Genomic DNA, 20249 nt, shown 5'->3' on the forward strand with positions numbered 1-20249 from the left:
GTATTCTTTCAGGTGATGCTGTGCAAGTGATGATACAGAGAGAAGGGCAGTACTTTCCACAGCATCCTTCCAGCCTTTCAGCTCTCTGTAAGCAGTCCAGATGATAATCAGTATTTATCCTGCTAGTGTAAACTTACACTTACTGTTCTGGAAGTCATGACAAAAAGCAAATGTAGTAAGGAGCCAAAACCCATGATAACCAAAAGGGAAATTGTCCAAAAGATGACCTGCTCAGTTGGCCTGGAGAAAGCAGAGAGTGCAGAGGAGCAGGGTCCCAGCACACACGGCATTGCTCAGTGTCTGAATGACTGCTCTCTGCTCAGAGGTGCAAAAGCTCCTCAGTGGAAATGGCACAGGACATGTCTGTGAGTAAACAAGACCTCAATCCCGTGACTCCCTAAGGAGTATGGAATTGCTCTCAGTCTGGTTTGTCCATGTATTTTGTGTGACTGGGAGTAAGTGCTCCTTTGGTTGTGTTGACTAGATCTCTAATAAGGAGAAGAAACAGAATGTTTATTTCAAAACTATTGCTGCATGGGAGTGTTTCCTGTTTTTATAAGCACAAGTGTTTGATGGCATTTTTTGAAATTCAATGCTTTTATCAAGTTTTTGGAAAAGTGCTGTCGAAATGAGCTTATGATCTAAACGAGGATGGAGCCAGGAAAGGATACAGATGGAAACAGAACAGGAACAAGCACTTGGGTTACATGACTCAAAAATCTTACTCTGAAAAATGTTCTCACACTGTAGGCAGGGCCCACTGCTGTCCCACAGCAAAGACAAACTTTGCAAATGGCCTCAAGGTAGCAGGATCCAGCCCTGTGTACTTGCCTGTCTTGAATGGCCCCTTACAACCAAATCTTCAGTGAAGGTGAGCTTAAGTTATTCCTCATTCTCAGTACATTTAATTAGCAGTAAAATATGTCTGCTGTGGCCACTAAACCCTACCTGCTTAATGCCTGCTTTCAATAAAGGGTCAAACAGAGTTTACACTGGTTGCTTTGAAGTCACTATAAAGCTGACTGAAAAAAAGGCTGATGATAAATGTAGGTTTCTCTTGTTTCCATGTCACAAGGAAGACCCATAATATTAACCCATTATTCTGCTTACGGTTTCCTGAGAATCATCCTCATGTGAGCATCTGGCCCAATCTGAGAGAGAAGCAGCATAGTATCCTGTAGCTCCTCGTCACACTCCTTTCTCTCTTCCTCAGTTGGCAAAGGGGCATCTTCACGCTCATCATCCAAAAATCGATAAAATAAGTATTTGTCTTGAAAGTGGTGTTCCTGGTCCACTGAAAACAACATAACACATCAAACACTGAACACTCCCCAACAAAGCAAACCTTGTAGAAATCTGTGTAGTATTGTGTTTGTTACAGATAGATTATTTCAGAAGGGAAAGAAAGCTATAGAAAAACTGTAAGAGCATGAAACTATTTCTCACGTATGTCCAAGTTATATAGCTTGAAGGGTACACTTTTAAATTGTGTACTACAAATTCTTTCCAAAAGGCTTTGATATAAGTGTGTTGTAGGTGTGCATACAAACACATGTGTGTGCACATATGGGTTGTTTTCTTATTAGTTCTGTTTTCTTATTGTTTCAAACTGTTTCTTTTAATCAAACAAATTACAGTAGGGAAAATGGTTACACTATGAATGTAGAGGTATTCTCTAGCACAAACACTTTGCTCTACATGTTTAGACAGGATGAAAAAAGGTAGCAAAAGCAACTAAACTCCTTATGATGTAGCAGAAATGTGTATCATCAAGGTATAATCCCTTCATTGACCTGCATCCTGGTGGAATAACTTAATGGAAGAACTGCCAAGAGAAGACCTCTAAAGAAACATTATGATATTGCAAATTACAAATCCTTGGTCTTCCAAGCAAGTCAGAGTGATGTGTTGAGTTGGATACTGTATGCAGCTTGCAACAGCCTGCCTCTGAGAGTTAAGGGAATGTATGGAGGAATTCAAGTTAGAGTCCTTAGGGTAAGGAAACAATCTGCCTTCTCAGTATGGAAATTTCTCCCTGGGATATGGGAAGCACAAGAGACGATAAATGCAAGTTTACTGTAACAGAGTTACTCTTGTACATTTAATAAAAATGTACGTGCAAAGCTTGAAATATGAAAATTGCTTTAGAAACCTACCCTTTTGAGGGCTGAAATAGCCTGTTACCAACTAAATCCTGCCAAATGGAAACTGAAAGTCAATGCAAAATGCAATCAGAAAGCTAACATAAAATCCCAGATTTCTGCACTGGAGTATCTGGTGTGCTGAATTTGGGAACCCCTCCAAAACCAACGGAAATCATTCCAAAATGATGGAACGAGCAAACACAGATACTCACATTCACTTCTAAATACTGCAAATCTTTGATGAAGGTTAGTTTTATGTATGGTAATACATCCCTTGGTTTTGGCTTGAGTGCTACCCAGTTCTAACAATATAAGCACAAGCCAGTGTACTCCTAAGTATAATTAGAGTTATCATTATAAATTGCTTATTTATGATGCAATATGCTAAAGTTAAAAAAGTATACTCATAGAAAGATTCAAATAATACTGTCTGTGTGTTGCATGTATGAATGATCAGGCTGCTCTGTAGCATTTCTTTTGGGCTCATGATGCCTTTCCTTTTCATGAAAAAGAACTACAGAGGTGTTGATGTCACATACTGCCCATATTTTAATCAAGATACTGATCTTTTTTATCTTACCATGGTTAAGAACACCTTCTTCCAGCAGTACTTGCCACATGCCAACAGCCTGGGTTCGTAAATGGACACAAGGACTTTGTTGCATCATCCAGTCAACTAGTTCTGTCCCCACACAGCATTGCCTGAAGGACAGATAAACAGACAGGAATTAAAAAGGAAGCTAGCCAAGAGAGGGACTGTACAAAGGGACTGCCAACAGTGATATCTTAAACTCTGTATAGACTTAGTCAAATCTCCCTGCAGAAAATCCCATGTCACCATCTAACATGCACATACTTGAAATACCAGTGAAGGTGTTCAGTTTTGAGAGGATCACCTTAGCAAAACAAGTGTTCTGGGAAATGCAGAGTTCAGGAGGATCAAATCGAGCCTGTGACACCTGGTACAAAACCTATAGCACCAGTGCAACAACCTCCATCCCAGTGTTCAAACGAAACCTTTGTATACCATGGGATACCAAAAACTTTTCAGAATCTTGCAAGAAAACAGTAATTTAATACAGTAAAAGTTATGCCAATGCAGTCTCCACAGGAGGAGTGAGTGCTATGAGGGTGTTCCTGCGTTTGTAACCAAACTTCTGTCACACTGTATTTGGAGACACTGTTTTTGGTACAGTGCTCCTGAGGCTCTCTCATGCGAGGTCTTGGTCATCTTTCACCTCCTGACTGACCCAGAGGCAGACAACAGCAGGTCTCCAGTTCTGGTGAACACCCAAAGAGGTTAAAAAAGCAAAAACCCACATGGCCACTTAGTAAAATTCATTATCGTAACACTCCCTAGCTCAGCAGAACAGTAAGAGTTTTCCCAGTTACGTGTAAGAGAAAATAGGGCAGTTGGTTGGACCAGCACTGTTCTTTATAATATATTCTCTTTTGTTCTCCTAGAACAATCAGCAATGTTATATCGTAACATATTCTCAAAACAACTCACAAATGCCAAATAGCTTTGTGTATTAAATACATTTTGGGCTGAAATATGGAAATTAATGCATTTATTTCAAATGAAGGTCAGCATCATATTGATTTACTATTTAAAAAAGACACACTCAGAAATTTTAAAATATTTTTTATTTAAAAACGCTCTGAAAAATGTACTAGGTATTCGATTTAAACATTAGACACTAAAACAAACTGATTGTTTCTTAAGCCAGTAGTAGGTAGAAACTGACACCTTGCAGGCAGATTTCTATTCTACAAGTGCCATTGTTATCCCACTTCAGCAAGACTGTGCTGCCACCAGCAGGAAGATAAGAAAGCCTGGCAATACACTGAAAAAAATTCAAATAGAGTAGCAAATCTGCATCAGGAATGTTTCTCACCATTCACGTTCTGTGAATTTTCAGAATGCCACAGTGAGCAAGACTGCTGCAGCAATCAGTACAGAAACATAATATATTAATGAACTTTTCTATTATCTCTCACTGATATACAAGGAGAACAGAATCTACATTTTAACTTGGTACTACACAAAATATTCCAGCTAACTATGCTATTAACTTTGGAAGAGTTTTTGTATGTGAATGCTCTGTTCACAATCACAGACTCAATTTCCAGTCAAATTACTTCAGAAAGGATTTACCAGGCCCATTAAAGACTGCATAACATCCAACTCAAATAGCATCACAGAATAATTTCAGACCTTTTGAGACTTGAAAGTATGGTAAGGCATAAATGACAAATCAAAGAATGGCAGGCATAAAAATTCAGAGACCTCTATACAATCAGCTCACACACCTGTAAGTCTTCAGATGGTATTTACGATCTCTTATCATGTGAGGAGCTCGAGACAGAATTGTATTCCGCAAAATCTTTCCAGCTCTGAGGATCTTTTCTGAAGGAACCTTGGTGATCATGGAGAAAAAAAAAAAAGACCAAGACACAGATTTTAAACTTTCTGGAATCTCTGTACTACTTCCTGCAAAATAAAACACAAATACTCTTTTCCCTGAATTAAAAGTCCTCTTGCACAGAGGCTTATTTTTGCAGAGCAATGTAGTATACATTTGGGATCTTAAGTTTCACATACTTCTCACATCTAACAGAAAGCATCACTTCAGCTGATTCATATCACACTGTTGAAATAGTTACTTCCATTAGTCTAATGGGCTGGGTCTACAGCACACCTATGTTCTATTACCTGTGTAATGGTTTTAGTAGGATGGTGTGGGATGTGAGGATCAATAAGAGGTGTCTGAAAAATAAAATGAAATTAAATAATTTTTTAAGGTTGACCAGAAAAATAAAATAAAGACCAAAGAAAAAAAGAAGAAAAAAAAAAGCTGTAATAGCAAAGAATAATGTAAAAGTCCAAGCTCTGCCTAGGAGATATGAATATATAAAAAGCTTCTGAAGACATCCTAAAGGCAAACTTGGTTGTTGAGCCTCAGCAAATTAAAACAGTGACATGACATGTGATGATGAATAACAAATCTGTGCTAAACATTGTGAAGTTCTAATGAAATGGGCAATGGCCGAACGTCACACCAGATCTAAGCACACACAGGCATAGTGAGCTCTTCCTCCTGCACAACAGCGTTCCCTCACACGTCTGCTTTGCCATTCAGCCCCCCACCAGGGAAATTCTCTTCTTCAGCACCTTTTTCTATTCAGCTCTTTTCTCCCTTACAGCATAGCACAAGAAACAGGAATGGAGATAGAGCTCTTCTTCCACTATCTGTGTTTTCTAAATTATCATCAGGCTGAGCTGGCAACCCTTTTATAGCTGCTCTGTGAAATCCAGAGGCATGCAGGCCACTCACAGGGACCCAGGCAAGGACCTTCACAGCGTCCGAGGTGAAGGAAAAATAAAAAACCAAAGCAAGTGGCTTGGTTCTGCAAAAGGAAAAGTGAAAGGGAAGACTATGGGGGCTCTATAGGGGAGAAGGAGAGAAGGGGATGAGAGAACTGGGGAAACAGGCACATCAACAAACAGGCGAAAGAGGGAGACAGGGAGCACATGGCGCAACACAGAGGAAAAAGGAAAGTGGAAGGTTAAAGGACAGTAGAAATGGAGACAAAGGAGAACAAAACCAAACTTCAGTAGCCACCTCAGAATGATGGGAAGACCTTTGGCTTTGTTGGGCCTGGTAGTTAACAGCATGGATCAGATTCACTCTGAGTGTGCAATGTCAGGGGACACGACACAAGGGCTGACTTTGGCTGGCACTCAGGGTTTGTTGACAGGAGATCAGGCTGGGCAGAGCTCTCCCACAAGGGCAAGACTCTGCACCTTGGCCCACAGTAGCCACGGTACCCCAAGGGCAAAGCCAAGACAGCCAGGGCAGGAGTATGGTGAAACATGAGCCATGTACTTCTGGGTTGCCAGGTACTGGTTTCCTTAAAACAGGCATCTGTCCATTAGCTCCCACAGGATTTTAATGACGTGATGAAGTCCTCAGAGTTATCAAACAGTGCTAAGAGCTAAGAATGCACCAGGAAACTATGGGTTAACTGAGAAGGGGAAAATGAGGGAAGCATATGACAGAAATCAATAATCTTAACATAGAGGCCATATGGAAACGAATAAAGTCTTTTGTTTCTATTCATACCTTACAGGAAGTCTCTGAAAAGGCATATCAATACAAAAAAATGAGTTTCCTGATTTTTCTCATTTAATAAGTCAACAGTTTTTCATAAACTCATTTAAGAGCAGTAGCACACCCCTTGATATTTCTTGGAATTTCTTGTGTGGAATCTGCTCTAGACAGTCTATATTTGCAGTTAACATATGCAAAGAATACCAAAAATCTTTTCAAAGATGCCTCTAATGAAAACAAAACCATTGAATAATGATCTCAAACAGGTACAATATACTCAATCCAGCTTCTAGATTTTAATTCTAGTTAGAAATATACTTAGAGGAGAGATAAAATGTGTAAGATAAAAAATATAGGAGACTTTTAGAGCAGTAGACTGGCAAAAACAAATGCACATTTTGGTTCTTAAGAGTTTAAATTAAGTTTTAACAAAAAATGCATAATCTAATAGGTGAAAAATTGAACATGAATGAAGATTTTTCAATAAATTTCCCAATCTAATCAAAACAGAATGTAAGACAGCATTTGGAAGAAATCTGATTCAACCCAAAAGTACAGAAAAAAAACAAGGTGAAAGCTAAGACACAGCACAAGAATTTGCAGAAAGCAGCAGGAAGGCTTGTTCACCTACATCCTGACCAATACAGAAGGATCAGCTGCAAAGATAGAACATAACTTGGGTGAAGGTGATCGTGAAATGATCCAGTGTCAGAACTTTACAGAAGGAAGAAAGAGCATCAAAGCAGACACAATGGACTAGGAAGAAAAGTTTCCATAAAAACAGAATACTGATAGCTATATTCCTGGAGTGGGTCATGGGGGAACAAGTGCGAGGTAAAAGGAGTTAATGGGAGCTGGCAGTTACTTAAAGAAACAGTATTAATCATATATATAATACATACTAGAACTTAACTAGAAGGTGAAGTAAAGACTCAGCTAAAGAAAGACCTCTTCACTGACATACAAAAAGAAAATACACAGAAAGGAGAAAGTAGGGGGTCTAGAGAAAGCAAGTATAAATTGAATAACAAAGGAGAGAATTAGAAAAGCAAAGGTATAAAATGAGACAGAGCTGCCAAGAAATGTCCAGAAGTAAGAAAATAATCCACAAGTACATTAGTAGTAAACAAAGAAACAGTGTTGAGCTACTGATTAACAGAGAGAAATCTATTTACAGATGGTTCAAGAACGCTTTTGATTTGACTTTTGATTTATTTTTAATCAATGGTCATTAGAAAGATCAGTGGCAGAGAGATGGTTAATATCCTAAGTAGCAGAGTGACAGGAGTAAAATCTCAAGCTTGAAAAAAACCCAAAAACATAAATTAGCTGTTTTCAGATTCTCTTTGTAGAATTTCATGCAGGAAACTTGAAGAGCTTGAAGAAACTTAAGTAAGGCTGCATCCATCTTGGAACCATCAGCAGCCACTCTTGGGGTCTAAGGAAGGCAGCTGAAGACAGAAATATGGAAAAGGAGAAGTTGAAAAAATATAGATGTCAGCTTAACGTCTTCCTAGAAAAAAATCCATTTGTAAGCACCTGGAAAAGAACAGGGAGATGAGTCACATGTGACGTATATTAACCAAGAACAGGTCATGCCACACTGATCTAATTTCTTTTCACGATCGAGTAGCAACACTGATAGATTAGACAAGAAAAAGTAGATTTTTGGCCCTTTAGTAAGGCTTTAGCACTTTCTCATCAGATATACACTTCTGCAACAGGCAGATTAAATTCTTAGAAAATAGGTGCAAAGTCAGTTGGAAAAGTGCATTTTGAAAGCAATTACCAGTGAAGCAAAGTCAAACTGGCAGTCATACCAGTGCTCTGTTCTAAAAAGCAGCATTCAAGAATATATCACATCTGATAATATTATGTATAATATTAATCTGATAATATTATGGCATGAAGCAGAATACACCTTTGATTCTGCAGAAGACTTCAGGATGGCAGGCATTGCACATACATTGCAGAATAAATTGACAATATGAAACAGTTGTAACACTGGTCTAAAAAACAATGCTTTTATGTAACACAGAGTGATGAACACATTTCTGAAGCAGGCAGAATTAGCTAAATAAAGACATGGCAGGGAACAAGTGTCTTAGTGCAGTACCACAGAAAAGGAAAAAAAGGTTTATAATGTTTTAAATATTTAAATATTAAACACAACAGAATAACCAATGCCATACTTGTGAAAAAGCAACAAATACTGTGCTGGAATGCAGTAATATATTAGACACATAATGATGGTGTGCTTTAGTTGGCCTGGGGAAGACCTAATATAAAACACTGTGTCTCATTTGCCCACGTTACTCAAAAGCATCTAAACCAGCTGGACAGAATTTAGAGGAAACCAAAAAGAAAAATCAGAAAGCACAACATAAATAATCAAAGTTGTTTAGCTAAGGGAAAGGCAAATCTTAGCAGAGGTGTAATTTAAAAAGTCTTCAGATTTAAAAGGCCTTGGAAAAGGAGAAAGAAGTGGCCTAGTCCATCATGCAGCGATCAGGAAATAATTTAAATTGCTGCAAGAAAGACTCAGTTTAGGCATTGCTGCAGCTTTCCTTGCAGTGTGGACAGTGATTACTGGCAGATTGCCAGTGAGGTCTGGTTCCTCCATCTTTGGGAGGACACACAAGGAATCAGTCAGGAGTGACATTGCTATAGTGTGCATGTGGCTTGGGGATGGACTCAGTGCTCTTTTAGCCTCACTCCATGATGCTGTGCAATTTTCAAGGACACCTTTACAAGCCTAAAACGAGTTCAGCCACAGGGTGGTGCTTTAAGAGGCAATCAGTAATAGAGCTCCTGGGGCAGCAAGCCCCAGACAGTCATTCCTCCTGAGGGACAATGCCATCATCATCTAAAAGACATACCCAGCAAAGAGCCCCCAAAGTTACAGCCTTTCAAAGCTGCAGTAGTGAGCTCTGGCTGCACTAGTGATTAGCTGAAAGGCAATAAATGGAAACACAGGGCTTGGACTGAGTTTGCTATAGAAAGGCAAGACATATTTCAAAGGCAGAGAAATGCAACATCAGTTAGTTAATAGGACATACAGGGTTCCAGCAACAACTTCCCAGAAAAAAAACCACATTCTGTAAGAGACAGTCACAGCTTGGCTAAAGACCAGGAATTGTTTAGTGAATCTTTACAATCCTGCATCTTTCATTAAGATTTGCTCAGAAAGCACTTTAAAAAAAAAAAAAAAAAAAAAAAAAAAAAAAAAAAAAAAGTAGCTCTCCCTGTAAAACAGCAGAGAGTGAGGAGAGTGTTTAATTGACTTCTTAACATATCCTGGTATCTTTGGAGAATTAACAAGACTAAAGTACATATATGTGGCACTGAGGTCCTTGATGATCCCAGTTTTCCGGACTCCTGAATAAGGGAAAAGTTATCAGGCAAAGAGCTCAGATAAGCAAGTCAATTACAATAGTTTACTATTACTCATCTCCTGGCCACAGGACTGATCCGTGTACCTGCTCTTAGCTTTCCTTCAGTGTGAGATAAAGCAACACAGCAGCAATACCACACACTCAGTTTGCAATGACCTGCTGATCTTCCCTGCAGGGCAAGAGGTCATATGGGTCTGGGGGGTGGAGAAGGGAAAGGTGCTGCTGTTGGTAGGGGAAAGCAGAAAACTATTATGTGACACCGGAGTAAAAAGGCTTTTAACATTAACACTGACAAACTCCTTATCTGTACATTTATGAATTCACATTTGAGCCATTCAAACAAACCCTTCACAAAGCCAATCACAAAACTCCCTATTTAAATTGGGGTGAAGCAGAGAAAGTAATAATTTTAACCTCCATTCCTTTCAAGATTCAAATATTTATGCATGAGAGCAATACCACAGATTTAAATAGGACTATTCATGTGTATAATTTTATGCACACATTTAATCTGTGGAGAAATAGGCCTTAGATTTCAAACTACAAGGCAAGGCCTGTCTTTATTTTGGTGTTTCTTACATCACTGAGCAATATGCAGACAAATAAATAATAAAATGAACAACAGTAATAGTGACCTACCTACATAAGATCTGTATTTGTCAACTTATTTGAATCTGATAAATAAAATCCAAGAACATCTCTTACAAAATAGGTTTTTCTATTTCCCTTGTTAAATAGCTGTAAAGGGATGTTTCTGAGCCTTTACATATGAATGGCATTTAGATCTTTAGATTGCTTTAGATCTACAGCAATTTGGATCTATAAAATCAAGTGATGAAGAGGATTTAATTTACTCCTCTCAAATGCAAACATAGGATATATGTATTGCAAAGAACTAAGATGAAATAAAGTGAAAGCCAGTGAATCACTCTTTTTTCACATGACCTCAGTGTAGCTCATCTCTGAACAGAGAACAAGTTTAGGTATTGATTGGAGTTAACCACAGCATGTTACCAGGGTGATCAGATAAACCTGTGCACTACTGTTGATACCTTTCAACTGATTTTCAACTGGGGAACTGAAAAGAATTGCAAGTGACATCTGTTTTCCTGCTGGCTGACAGGAGGATCCAGAACAAAGGACAAAAGCCACACACGTTGAAAGGTGTCAGCAGCAACAGCCACATCACTAAGAGGTCTGTTTGTTTTACAACTTCAGTATTTACCACTATTGGTGATTTATGGTCTAATCCAAATCCCACTGTAATAACTAGGAAGTCCCTAACTGACTCAATGAATTTTGAGCCAGGCCCATAACATCTGATTATTCTAAGTGTATTTCAAGGAGCAGAGCATCTTTAGCTCTTACTGGTTCCAAGTCACCCCTGACACCTTCTGATGAGTGACATTTTTGACTGCCATTTTTAAATATCTTGGTATACATCTCCCAAAAGACTTCCAGTGCCCTATCTGGTTCACATGGGAGGAAATAAAATATACCAAAAAAACCCATTCCCATAATAATGGCAAAATCATAGCCAGTCAGCAGGATACAGCTGACAGCTACCCAGAGTCCTCACTGCCCTCCCACACAACACCTCCCACTTCAACTCTCACCACTCCTTCTCAAACTTTTTGTAATGTCATCTACTTTGTGTTGCTTCAGACCAAAGGCAGAGGTAAGAGTTCCAAAGATAGTAGAGAGATGACTCTTTTTCCAATACAGGCCATTATTTCCAGCACTACAGAATAACTATATAACAGGGACTATATAACAGCTGAGCATACAGTATCACAGCTTTTGGAGTGCATTTTCAGCTGGAAAGCAGTCTTGGATAGAGTATCTTGAAGTTAATTTCATTGGTTTTATTTCCAGCTGCAGTGAAAGAGTGTCTGTGCAGATTGCACCAACCTCTGCTAGGATACTACAGGGGAAACAGTACACTTACTGGATGCAGATTGCTGAACATGAGAGAAACAGCTGACCAAAGATCTCATCATAAAAAGGTCCTTTGGAACACATTTTTGTCAAAATTTGAAGGAAAATGTAATCAATACTGTAGGAATCCCCCTGAGATTAGCCCAGCTGGTCAGAGCATGGTACTAACAACACCAAGGTTGCAGGCCAGTCTCCATAGGGGCCATTCACTTAGGAGCTGGACTTGATAATCCTTGTGGGTCCTGTCCTACACAGAATATTCTGTGCTCTCTGACTTTATTAACCTACACTGGATCTCTGGAGTAGCCTGTGTAGAATATGCTGATGCACTGACCAATGCATGTCATCAGAAAGCAATCTATGACCTCTAACCCCCAAAGGTACATGGTCCATAAGAAACCTTGGCACACACTCTGCTGGGGGGACTTTGGAAGGTTGGGACATGGTACCAGGACTGAGCTCTGGGTCCACCCAGTTACATTTAATCACAGAGCTCATCACAGTATATTCTGAATTGGACAGAACCCACAAGGATCATGAAGTCTGACTCTTACACGAATGGCCCCATACAGGGAGATTCACCACACTGCTTCAGAAGACAAAAAAAGTAGAAATAGAAATGAATCATCACTCCTATCATGCTGTAAACAATTCATTCTCCTCTTCACTCTCCCCAAAAACATATGCAGCAGTTGGAAGAATCTGCCTGTGCTCCACAAGACAGCACTGGCAGCCAAAACGCAAAGTACCTGCTCACATCTCCTATCTGGAAAAGTCCAAAATTTACAATGACTGACCTCATACCAGGTCTGTAGGAGACTTAGCAATTAACAAATACTTGGCAACTAAAAAAGGACAAATTACCCAAAAAGATAATTTGTTTCAAAAGGACCAGTCTAGACAGTCTAAAGTTGTACTACCAAAGGATCTTCAAGCCACCCATGCTCACAGAGGACAACTCTTGTTTCTTAACAAACACCTGTAGACAGCAAAATGGGGAGAATGGCAAAGTATGAATGGATGAACACAAAGCCGGAAGATGTTCACAAAATTAGGGAAGAAGATAATCAAATTATAAAAATCTTCTGAGTTTCATCAAGCTATAGCACCTGTAATCTAAAACCCCATAATCTAACTACAAATGATCAAAATCAAGCAAAATAGCCTAGTAAAAATTGCCAGGGTCAGTGGTTAAAGACAGCCCAGTTTTATTCTGTTTTTTTCTGACTGCATGACCTTACATAGACCACCTAATCACAGTGTGTTTCATTTTCCCCTTTTTGGAGAGAGGAATACTAATAATTTCTACCTTTGTAAAATGCTTTGAATACTGTCAGCAAATGGGCTACTATCAAAATATTCAGAGTAATGATGACTGGTTTAAAATCTATATTCTTTAAATGTAATACAATGTGAAGACTATGCTGTATTTTAAAATACATTCTAAAATTGCTTTTCTTTAGTAATCTACATTTTTTAACAGCATAAACAGGAAAATATGTCCTTTAAATTCTCAAATATTCACTGTAGCAAATTTATTTTAGAAAGTTAAATTGAATTCACATTAATACTTTTACAATGTTTCCTTGAGAAACTATAAATATCCCTCCTTTTAACACAAAATGATTCAGTCATTACCAAAAATGACACTTCACTGTGAATGTCAAAGGGAAAAAGAATATTGGAACAGGCTATGACCAGTGCACAAAGCCCCCCAAAACATGGCTAATGATGTCTTATTTTCCTGTCATTTTTCTACTTCCCCACTACAATGAAACAGCTGCTATAACTACACTGCCTGCATTGAATAAAATGTCAGAAAATGCTAACTCTGCTGTGAGCATTCCCAATATTCTGATAGAGGTGTGACTACAGTTATCATAACGAGTTTCAAGCCAGTGTTGTCAGGGTTTCTCTGCTCCTGCATTTCTTTAACCTACAAAAGAATAAAACATTTCTTTTGTCTCTCATGCAAACTACTGGTTTCTTAGTATCCATGGCTTTAAAAATATGTTTATCTGAAATTACTTACTTCTTTAGAAACAAGCTGTAATGACGAAGACTTTAAAAATACAATAAATATAGGCAGCAAGGTTAGCAGTTTTTAAGGCCTGTCTCTTATGTATGCTCTAGGCACACAGCATCTATTCAAAAGATAAACTGAAGGGATGCTAAAGATTAACGAGCTTCTGGAGGATTTAACTCACTTATTTCTAGATACCTTTTTAACTTTGGCAAGCATCTCCTATCTTCAAGACTCCCAGAAGGTACTCTGTCTAGAGAACGGAGTTGGATGGGCTCTCCTAGATTTCAGTTACATCCAGATGCCAGAACTACCTTCTAAGGATGAGGCAGTGAAATTTTTAGATTAAGTGATTTCATGTCAAACATAAGAGTGCCAAAACCTGGATGGAGTGTGAATTAAGTGTGAAATTGTGAACCTGTTAAAATTAGTGGTAAAATTCTTCATTTCAGTGTAGTCAAAACACTACACAAGTGAGGCAAGAGGACCACTGCCCCTGGGTGGCAGCAGTTCATGTATTGTGTGATTCCCCACTAGTCATTGCACCTCTGAGTGTTTCAACCTCTCCACAGTAAAAGGGGGACAACAGTGTCTACTCACAACCCCAACAAATGATGAGAATAAGCAACTGAAAACACTGCTGAATGCTGCAACTGGAATCCTGGAAGTCTAGTGTCTATAAATTCATGTTGGGAACTTTACAAACATTTTTAACACAGAAAGAAAGAGTCTTCAAAGTGAGACGGGGCTAGAGAATTCCCTGGGGAGATCAGGAATAAGGTAAAGCCTCTGGCAAGTGGGAAAGAGAAGTTAATTTAAACCTGTTTTAGGTTTCTTCTGGTGATTTCACGTTCCTTATTCTCCATGTTCAGGACAGTACATTGTGTGAAAGTATACGAAATGAAGAAACATTGAAGGAGTCCAGCTTCCCTATGTAGCCATCTTTCTTCTTCTGGTCATCTCTTTTAGAAATCACGCTTTGCTAAAAATGAAACTGAGAAGGAATAATCTAACAATATCCAATGCAACATCTTCTGGTGTCCTACTTCTCAGAAGATTTTTATTGATCTATATTGATATTTCCATCTACATGGAATATATTTCCTAAAAAGGTAAATGGTTGTTTCTGTATTATATGAAAAAAAACAGAGGAAAGAAATCCCAATGTGATGGCTTGATCAGAACACATTTTACAAAAAGCACAAACATTCTTCTTTCAGCCAAGTACTTCTCTACTTCAATAGTTTTTAAGTCTCCTGTCATAAACATTAAAAAACCCTCAAGCACTGGTTTAATTTACATATTTGTGTGTCAGTGGAAAAGACATGCATTCTGCTCTTGACAAACATCCACAAAACAACCTTCTTATCTTCCTCAAAACTTCTATTTCCCTTGATGTCTACAAAAAGCTTGTCAAAGTGGTGGGTGTTGATGTGCTGAACCATACTACCTACCCAATCTCATCCAAGTTTCCCAGGCTGTGTAGGATAAGGGCTTTTCATTTCATTTTACGGTAAAATCCAATTGTGGTCTCACACATTTAATAGCATGAAATGAAGCCATAACTGTTGTATTTAATCAGTTCATTCAGTCTTCTTTAGATAGAGTGTCAGTAATTCTATTGATTAAAAAGATAAAAAGGCATTTTGGAATCAAATTTTTGATCTGAACAAGACAGATCGATATGCTCTGTTTTTCACATTAATTCCATATTACATTGAGAATAATCAGTAAATAAAATACAAACATTGACTTAATGTACATCTGTGTGAACAGTAGATTTTCCCAATTCAATAGCAAAAGAGTAATATTTTTAATTCCTGTCAATTACAACAAAATACGATTTTAATTGAAAAATAGTAAATATTTCATATTTGCAAATTTGCTTCTTCTCTCTTTCTAACTTTCTACAGAGTTTGCTACCACCTAACTTGCTACTATATAAACCAGGCCTGTTCATTTTTTCTTATTTTGAATTTAGCTCATCTTCCTTGATTAACTAGTGAGGGACTGACATTTCTAAACATACTCTGAGATGTCTCTGTTGCTAAATGCATCATTATTGAAAAAAAATGTGGCTCCACAAATGCACACAGAACACTGCAGTAATTAACCCAGGATGGGTATGGAGAGGTAAAATTACTCTACCTGACATTTTCCCTAGCTATGCACATCTCTTCACATCCCAATTCAACATAGCATGTTTCTGAAAGAGATGATCTCTTTTTATCTCTCTCAGTATGTAGCCCAAGCTGTGTAAATTCTGTGATGTCTGGCTTTTAGGGATATTGCAGAACCAGCCCCATCCCTGTAAAATGGAAGAGCACTTCTTGTATGTATTTTGTAATTTATCCCCTTTTTCCCATTTCCATTCAATGTTGGTATTGATTTTCATATTATTGCTAGAAGTATTGTTTTGTCCAGCTGAAATTCTGTCCCTGCCATGTGTCAACCACTCACCCTCTTTCTAAACACAAAATCTTATTCGGCTTAATTGACTCTTTATTGACTCTTAGTGGGTTGTGTAAAGGATAACGACTGTTGCAACACATGAAGCAAATCACAGTGTGAAAATGCTGTTGCAGAGAAACTTACTATAATCCAAACCAGTTTGTCTAGAAATACTGAATATACATACATTACTCCCAGCTAACTTGTGTTTTAAAAACTCCAGGATTTCTGTGATAATGTAGGAATTTTCAGCTTCTCCGTGATAGCTCAATAGCAGACTCTCTTGGGGAAAGGAAAAAGCATCCTGCCCTGAGAAACTTCTGGTATATTGAAGGCCAATATTATTGCAGATCGTCCAGTGTCCGTACTACCAAAAGGTCACTTTTCAGGCAGAAATCCAGGTTCTCTACCCTAAAACATACAGCAGAAATGCACAAACCAAAAAAGACAGCATTTCAAGAACACTGACTGGAACACTGAAGTAATTGAATAGAGTAAGCACCATTCAGGAGTTCTAGCAAGGTAGCCCCTGGCTTCCTGTCCCCTAGTTTGGACCAGGAAGACAGGAGAGCCATTCTATCACACAGGCCAAGGACTGCTGTGGCAGTGACTATACATTTACAGCATAAGGAATGCCAGAAACCTTACTGTTACAGTTTTGTCAACATGGTTTTCCAACATTGTTCTGGAATGCACAGCAGCTATCACTGACACTGAGCAGAATCTGAACTGAATCAGGGGAAACAAAAAGGGAGGGAGGTTGTCAGGCTCCTTCATCTATCTTGTGGATGCCTACAGTTTTGTCAGTCAAGGTAAGGAACCTTGTTCAGGCAGTGACAATAGGCATTTCTCAGGTTTGTTTCTCAGTGTCATTTGGAATAGCCTGCAGACTACAAACTGAAAATCCCTAATCTAGACTAGCTCTGAAGACAACTAAGACAACTTGAGAAGTGGTAGGGAGAGGGAAACAAATATTTGCCTGTCTATGTATGTACTACAGAAGTAACAGGAATACATTATACAAATCTGTATACACAGGAGACTGAAATCACAGAAATTCCTTTGTAATTTAGCAGTGAAGTGCAAGAGAGCTGCAAGCTGGCCTGACAAAGCAATTCCTTGCCAATTCTCTCTCTGCTTCCTGTGCAGCTGATGTAGGCAGAAATGCCAGCTCTGGGGCAAGAGACAGTGTCAGTCTGTAGCTCTCAGACCCTGCAGAGCTTTGTGCTGAGGTCAGACGTTTACAGCTGCAGATAGATCACAGCAGTCTCAAACCCAGGCTCTATTCTGTAGCTTGTGCTGACCCTGGCCAGGAAGCCCATTTTTATCCAAAACAGAAGAAGGTTAAGCCCAGAAAAAAGGTTTATGTGTTTCTGACAGTTCTGCTCCCTTACCACCAGGCAAGCAGGAGCATCAGTGTTATGGAAGGGAGGACACACACAGCTGGGTGTTGACAGAAGAGACACAGGAGAGGCTACATAGAAGAGGAAAAGCCCTGCAACCCTGGTGCAGGTCACTGGAAGCTGCTGTGGAAGGGCAGCCATAGAGCCATGGCTCTTCTTGGGCCCAAATGTGCTTTGCTCTGGGAGCTGATGATCCCCTCATCTTTCTATTGCACAGCCACTCTCCCCTACCTCTGCTTCTGGAGCCACTGCTCAGGAGGCTCCAAGGTGGGCTGGTCAGAAAATACCTTTGGGAGAAAAGTAACCACCTGAGCCATTCTGCAAATAAATGCTACAAGGAAAGAATGGCATGAGTGAAGAGGAGGTGTTTCTTTAGGCTCAGATTCTTAAATTTGAAGTCAGTTGCTATATAGAGTGAGGATGGACAGTACTGGAGATTTATGAAGATATAATCACAATTCTTCTGCTAAGCTACTAGCTTTTTCTCCATCCAGTTCATATTTAAGGTTATGAAACAAACTGGTTATATATAATTTCATTTACTAAGATGAAAAGAAATGTGCCTGAGTAATCCTAATTAAAAGCAATGTAACAACCTGTATTGGAAATAAGCTGGGGATTTTTAAATTTTATTTTGGAGCCTAAATTAAGTATTCTTTTAATTTCTCTACTATTCAACTCAGCTACATGTATTTGTATTTCCTCACTAACTGCTATCTTTAATTTTAAGACAGCTGCATCACCGATGATAAAGTACACAAAGATCAAACACATTCACGGTCTTGTGCCAAGCCTTCTTTCAGAAGATTCACAAAAAGAATAAATAATGAAAGGCATAAAACATAAATACCTCAACAGCACTTTCTCCTTAACCATCATAGGTGCTAACAGTCCCAATTACACTTTCAGCTCTGCCATAGAGATCTGACATTTCTGCCTCTGCAATTCTGACGTGGAATGGCTCTCAATGAGCCCCACAAACTGGACACTTGTGGTGCTTTTTGTGTGCAGCCAGCACAACAGGCTTCTGCTCCTGACTAGCTAACACAAGAAAAAGAACAAAATCACTGGACAGCTTTTTCCCACTATTTATTAACCTCTCAAATTTTTGTCATCCACACACAAGCAAAAAAAGACACTGCTAAATGATCAGATCAGACACATTGATTACTTGTTACTGGCTCAGAACTATAATTGACTTTGTGGAATATAAATTTCCAGCGTGCATTGCATGGACAGGCAGTCAAAATGCTCTGTGAGAGACGATATGAGTGACTAGAAAGAATCTGATTTTAAGATCTCTGATCCAATTTTTCTGCCAAACTTGAGAAAATAATTACAAGATTCAAAAAAATTCCTTTTGCTGTTTCAAATATAAGTGCCAAATGTGTTACTTGTATACGCTTGACTTGTCTGAAGACATGAACCTTGAAAGGGACTATCTTTTTTCTCAGTATAATTACCCACTCTTCCTGCCTTTCAACTGCAAGAGATAAATGGAGCATATGTGCATGTTTTTTAGGGGTTGAGACAGAATCTCAAAGAAAACACATTCAAGAAGCAAGAGTCATCAAATGTGACTCCCCAATACATATTATCAGACTGCCCTTGCCAGCACTGGCAGAGAAGGTAGTAGGCTGTGTCCTCAGGCAAGTGGAACTGAGAGTGATGTGAAAAGATGGTCCCACACCTAATTCACAATACTGAGTACTTCACAAATTTTAGTATTTTCTGGGAATTTGGTTTTCTTTTCCATTATTTAGGTTATTTATGTAAACTACAATAGCAACACTCATTCAGCTAGGCAAGAGAAGTCAGAAAGGAAAAATGTCTCTTTAGCCAAAGTGTCTTCCCTGTGCTACCCCAAGCACTTCCATGACCCTTTTGTGAGATTAGTCAGATGGGTTAGTACTTGATTACAGTGATGAGAATTAAGTATGCACTGAAGAGAATTAAGTTATCTTGACACGTACACAAGTAAATACACAGCAACCTGGACCAAGGATTCTCTTCTTTTCTCCACAGTGCAATGCTACTTGCCCCTGCATAGTACTAGATCAAATGAGAACCACTCCCCACATCTGCAGGTTTCCTACTGGGGATACTCTGGCTATGTCTTGATGCTCAGTCATATGATTAGGCACAGCAGAAGAAACCACTTCCAGTAGAATTTGCCATTAGGACCTTCAGAATTCAAGATACACAATGAAACCATGGATCATAGATATTTCATAAGTTATTAGGGTGCTGATTTGTGTAAAAGAAGATGGGGTGTTGCAGGCTTTCCTTTGAGGTATTGCTATTCACAAAGACATTCAGAAGGGAAGTCAACAGCTCTATATTATCTGCTTGGCTGAAATTGGAAATACCCAAATTTCCCTGGTGGTTCTGCAACAATTTAGTTTATGCAAAGTCTGCTTAGAAAAGTCAGCAGACTTACTAACAATTTTGTTTACATTAAAGAGCTCTGTTGACATATAAAGACCTTCACATTTTTCAAGATGAAATTCCTTACTAACATATGAAAAACGTATTTTTCACAGACTCCTACTCATCTCACACTCCTGTCTCTGTATCTCCCCTGGCAATGAGTCTCATGATGGTAACTTATGGCAGGGGAGATATATGCAAAGCCTCTGCACTAGCCAAATTGTTACAGGCTGTGATAATAATTGAACCCTATGCACTTTCACCTAGAGCAAAATGAAGAACTTGAACAGATCTCTAGGCAAATTACTTTCATGTATGTGAAACTGGTGCCAAAATATCAGAGTAGCCCC

The 20249-nt window shown here is 38.8% G+C and overlaps 1 protein-coding gene across 5 annotated transcripts in view; it reads right to left on the reverse strand.

The window, feature by feature from the left end:
• The window catches only part of RAPGEF4 (Rap guanine nucleotide exchange factor 4), a 142930-nt gene that overhangs the window by 51555 nt on the left and 71126 nt on the right, over window positions 1–20249 (reverse strand). For 4 of the 5 annotated variants that reach the window (XM_083864710.1, XM_083864712.1, XM_083864713.1 and 1 more), the window contains 4 exons: window positions 4861–4914; window positions 4458–4564; window positions 2725–2846; window positions 1111–1294 (listed from right to left, as the gene is read on the reverse strand). In XM_083864710.1, coding sequence (XP_083720836.1) covers window positions 1111–1294; window positions 2725–2846; window positions 4458–4564; window positions 4861–4914 — 467 coding nt within the window. The remainder of the gene's footprint in view (window positions 1–1110; window positions 1295–2724; window positions 2847–4457; window positions 4565–4860; window positions 4915–20249) is intronic. The other variant, XM_083864711.1, reaches the window with a different exon arrangement.

Source organism: Zosterops lateralis, assembly GCF_965231275.1.
Source record: "Zosterops lateralis genome assembly, chromosome: 7".
Classification (NCBI taxonomy): Eukaryota; Metazoa; Chordata; class Aves; order Passeriformes; family Zosteropidae; genus Zosterops; species Zosterops lateralis.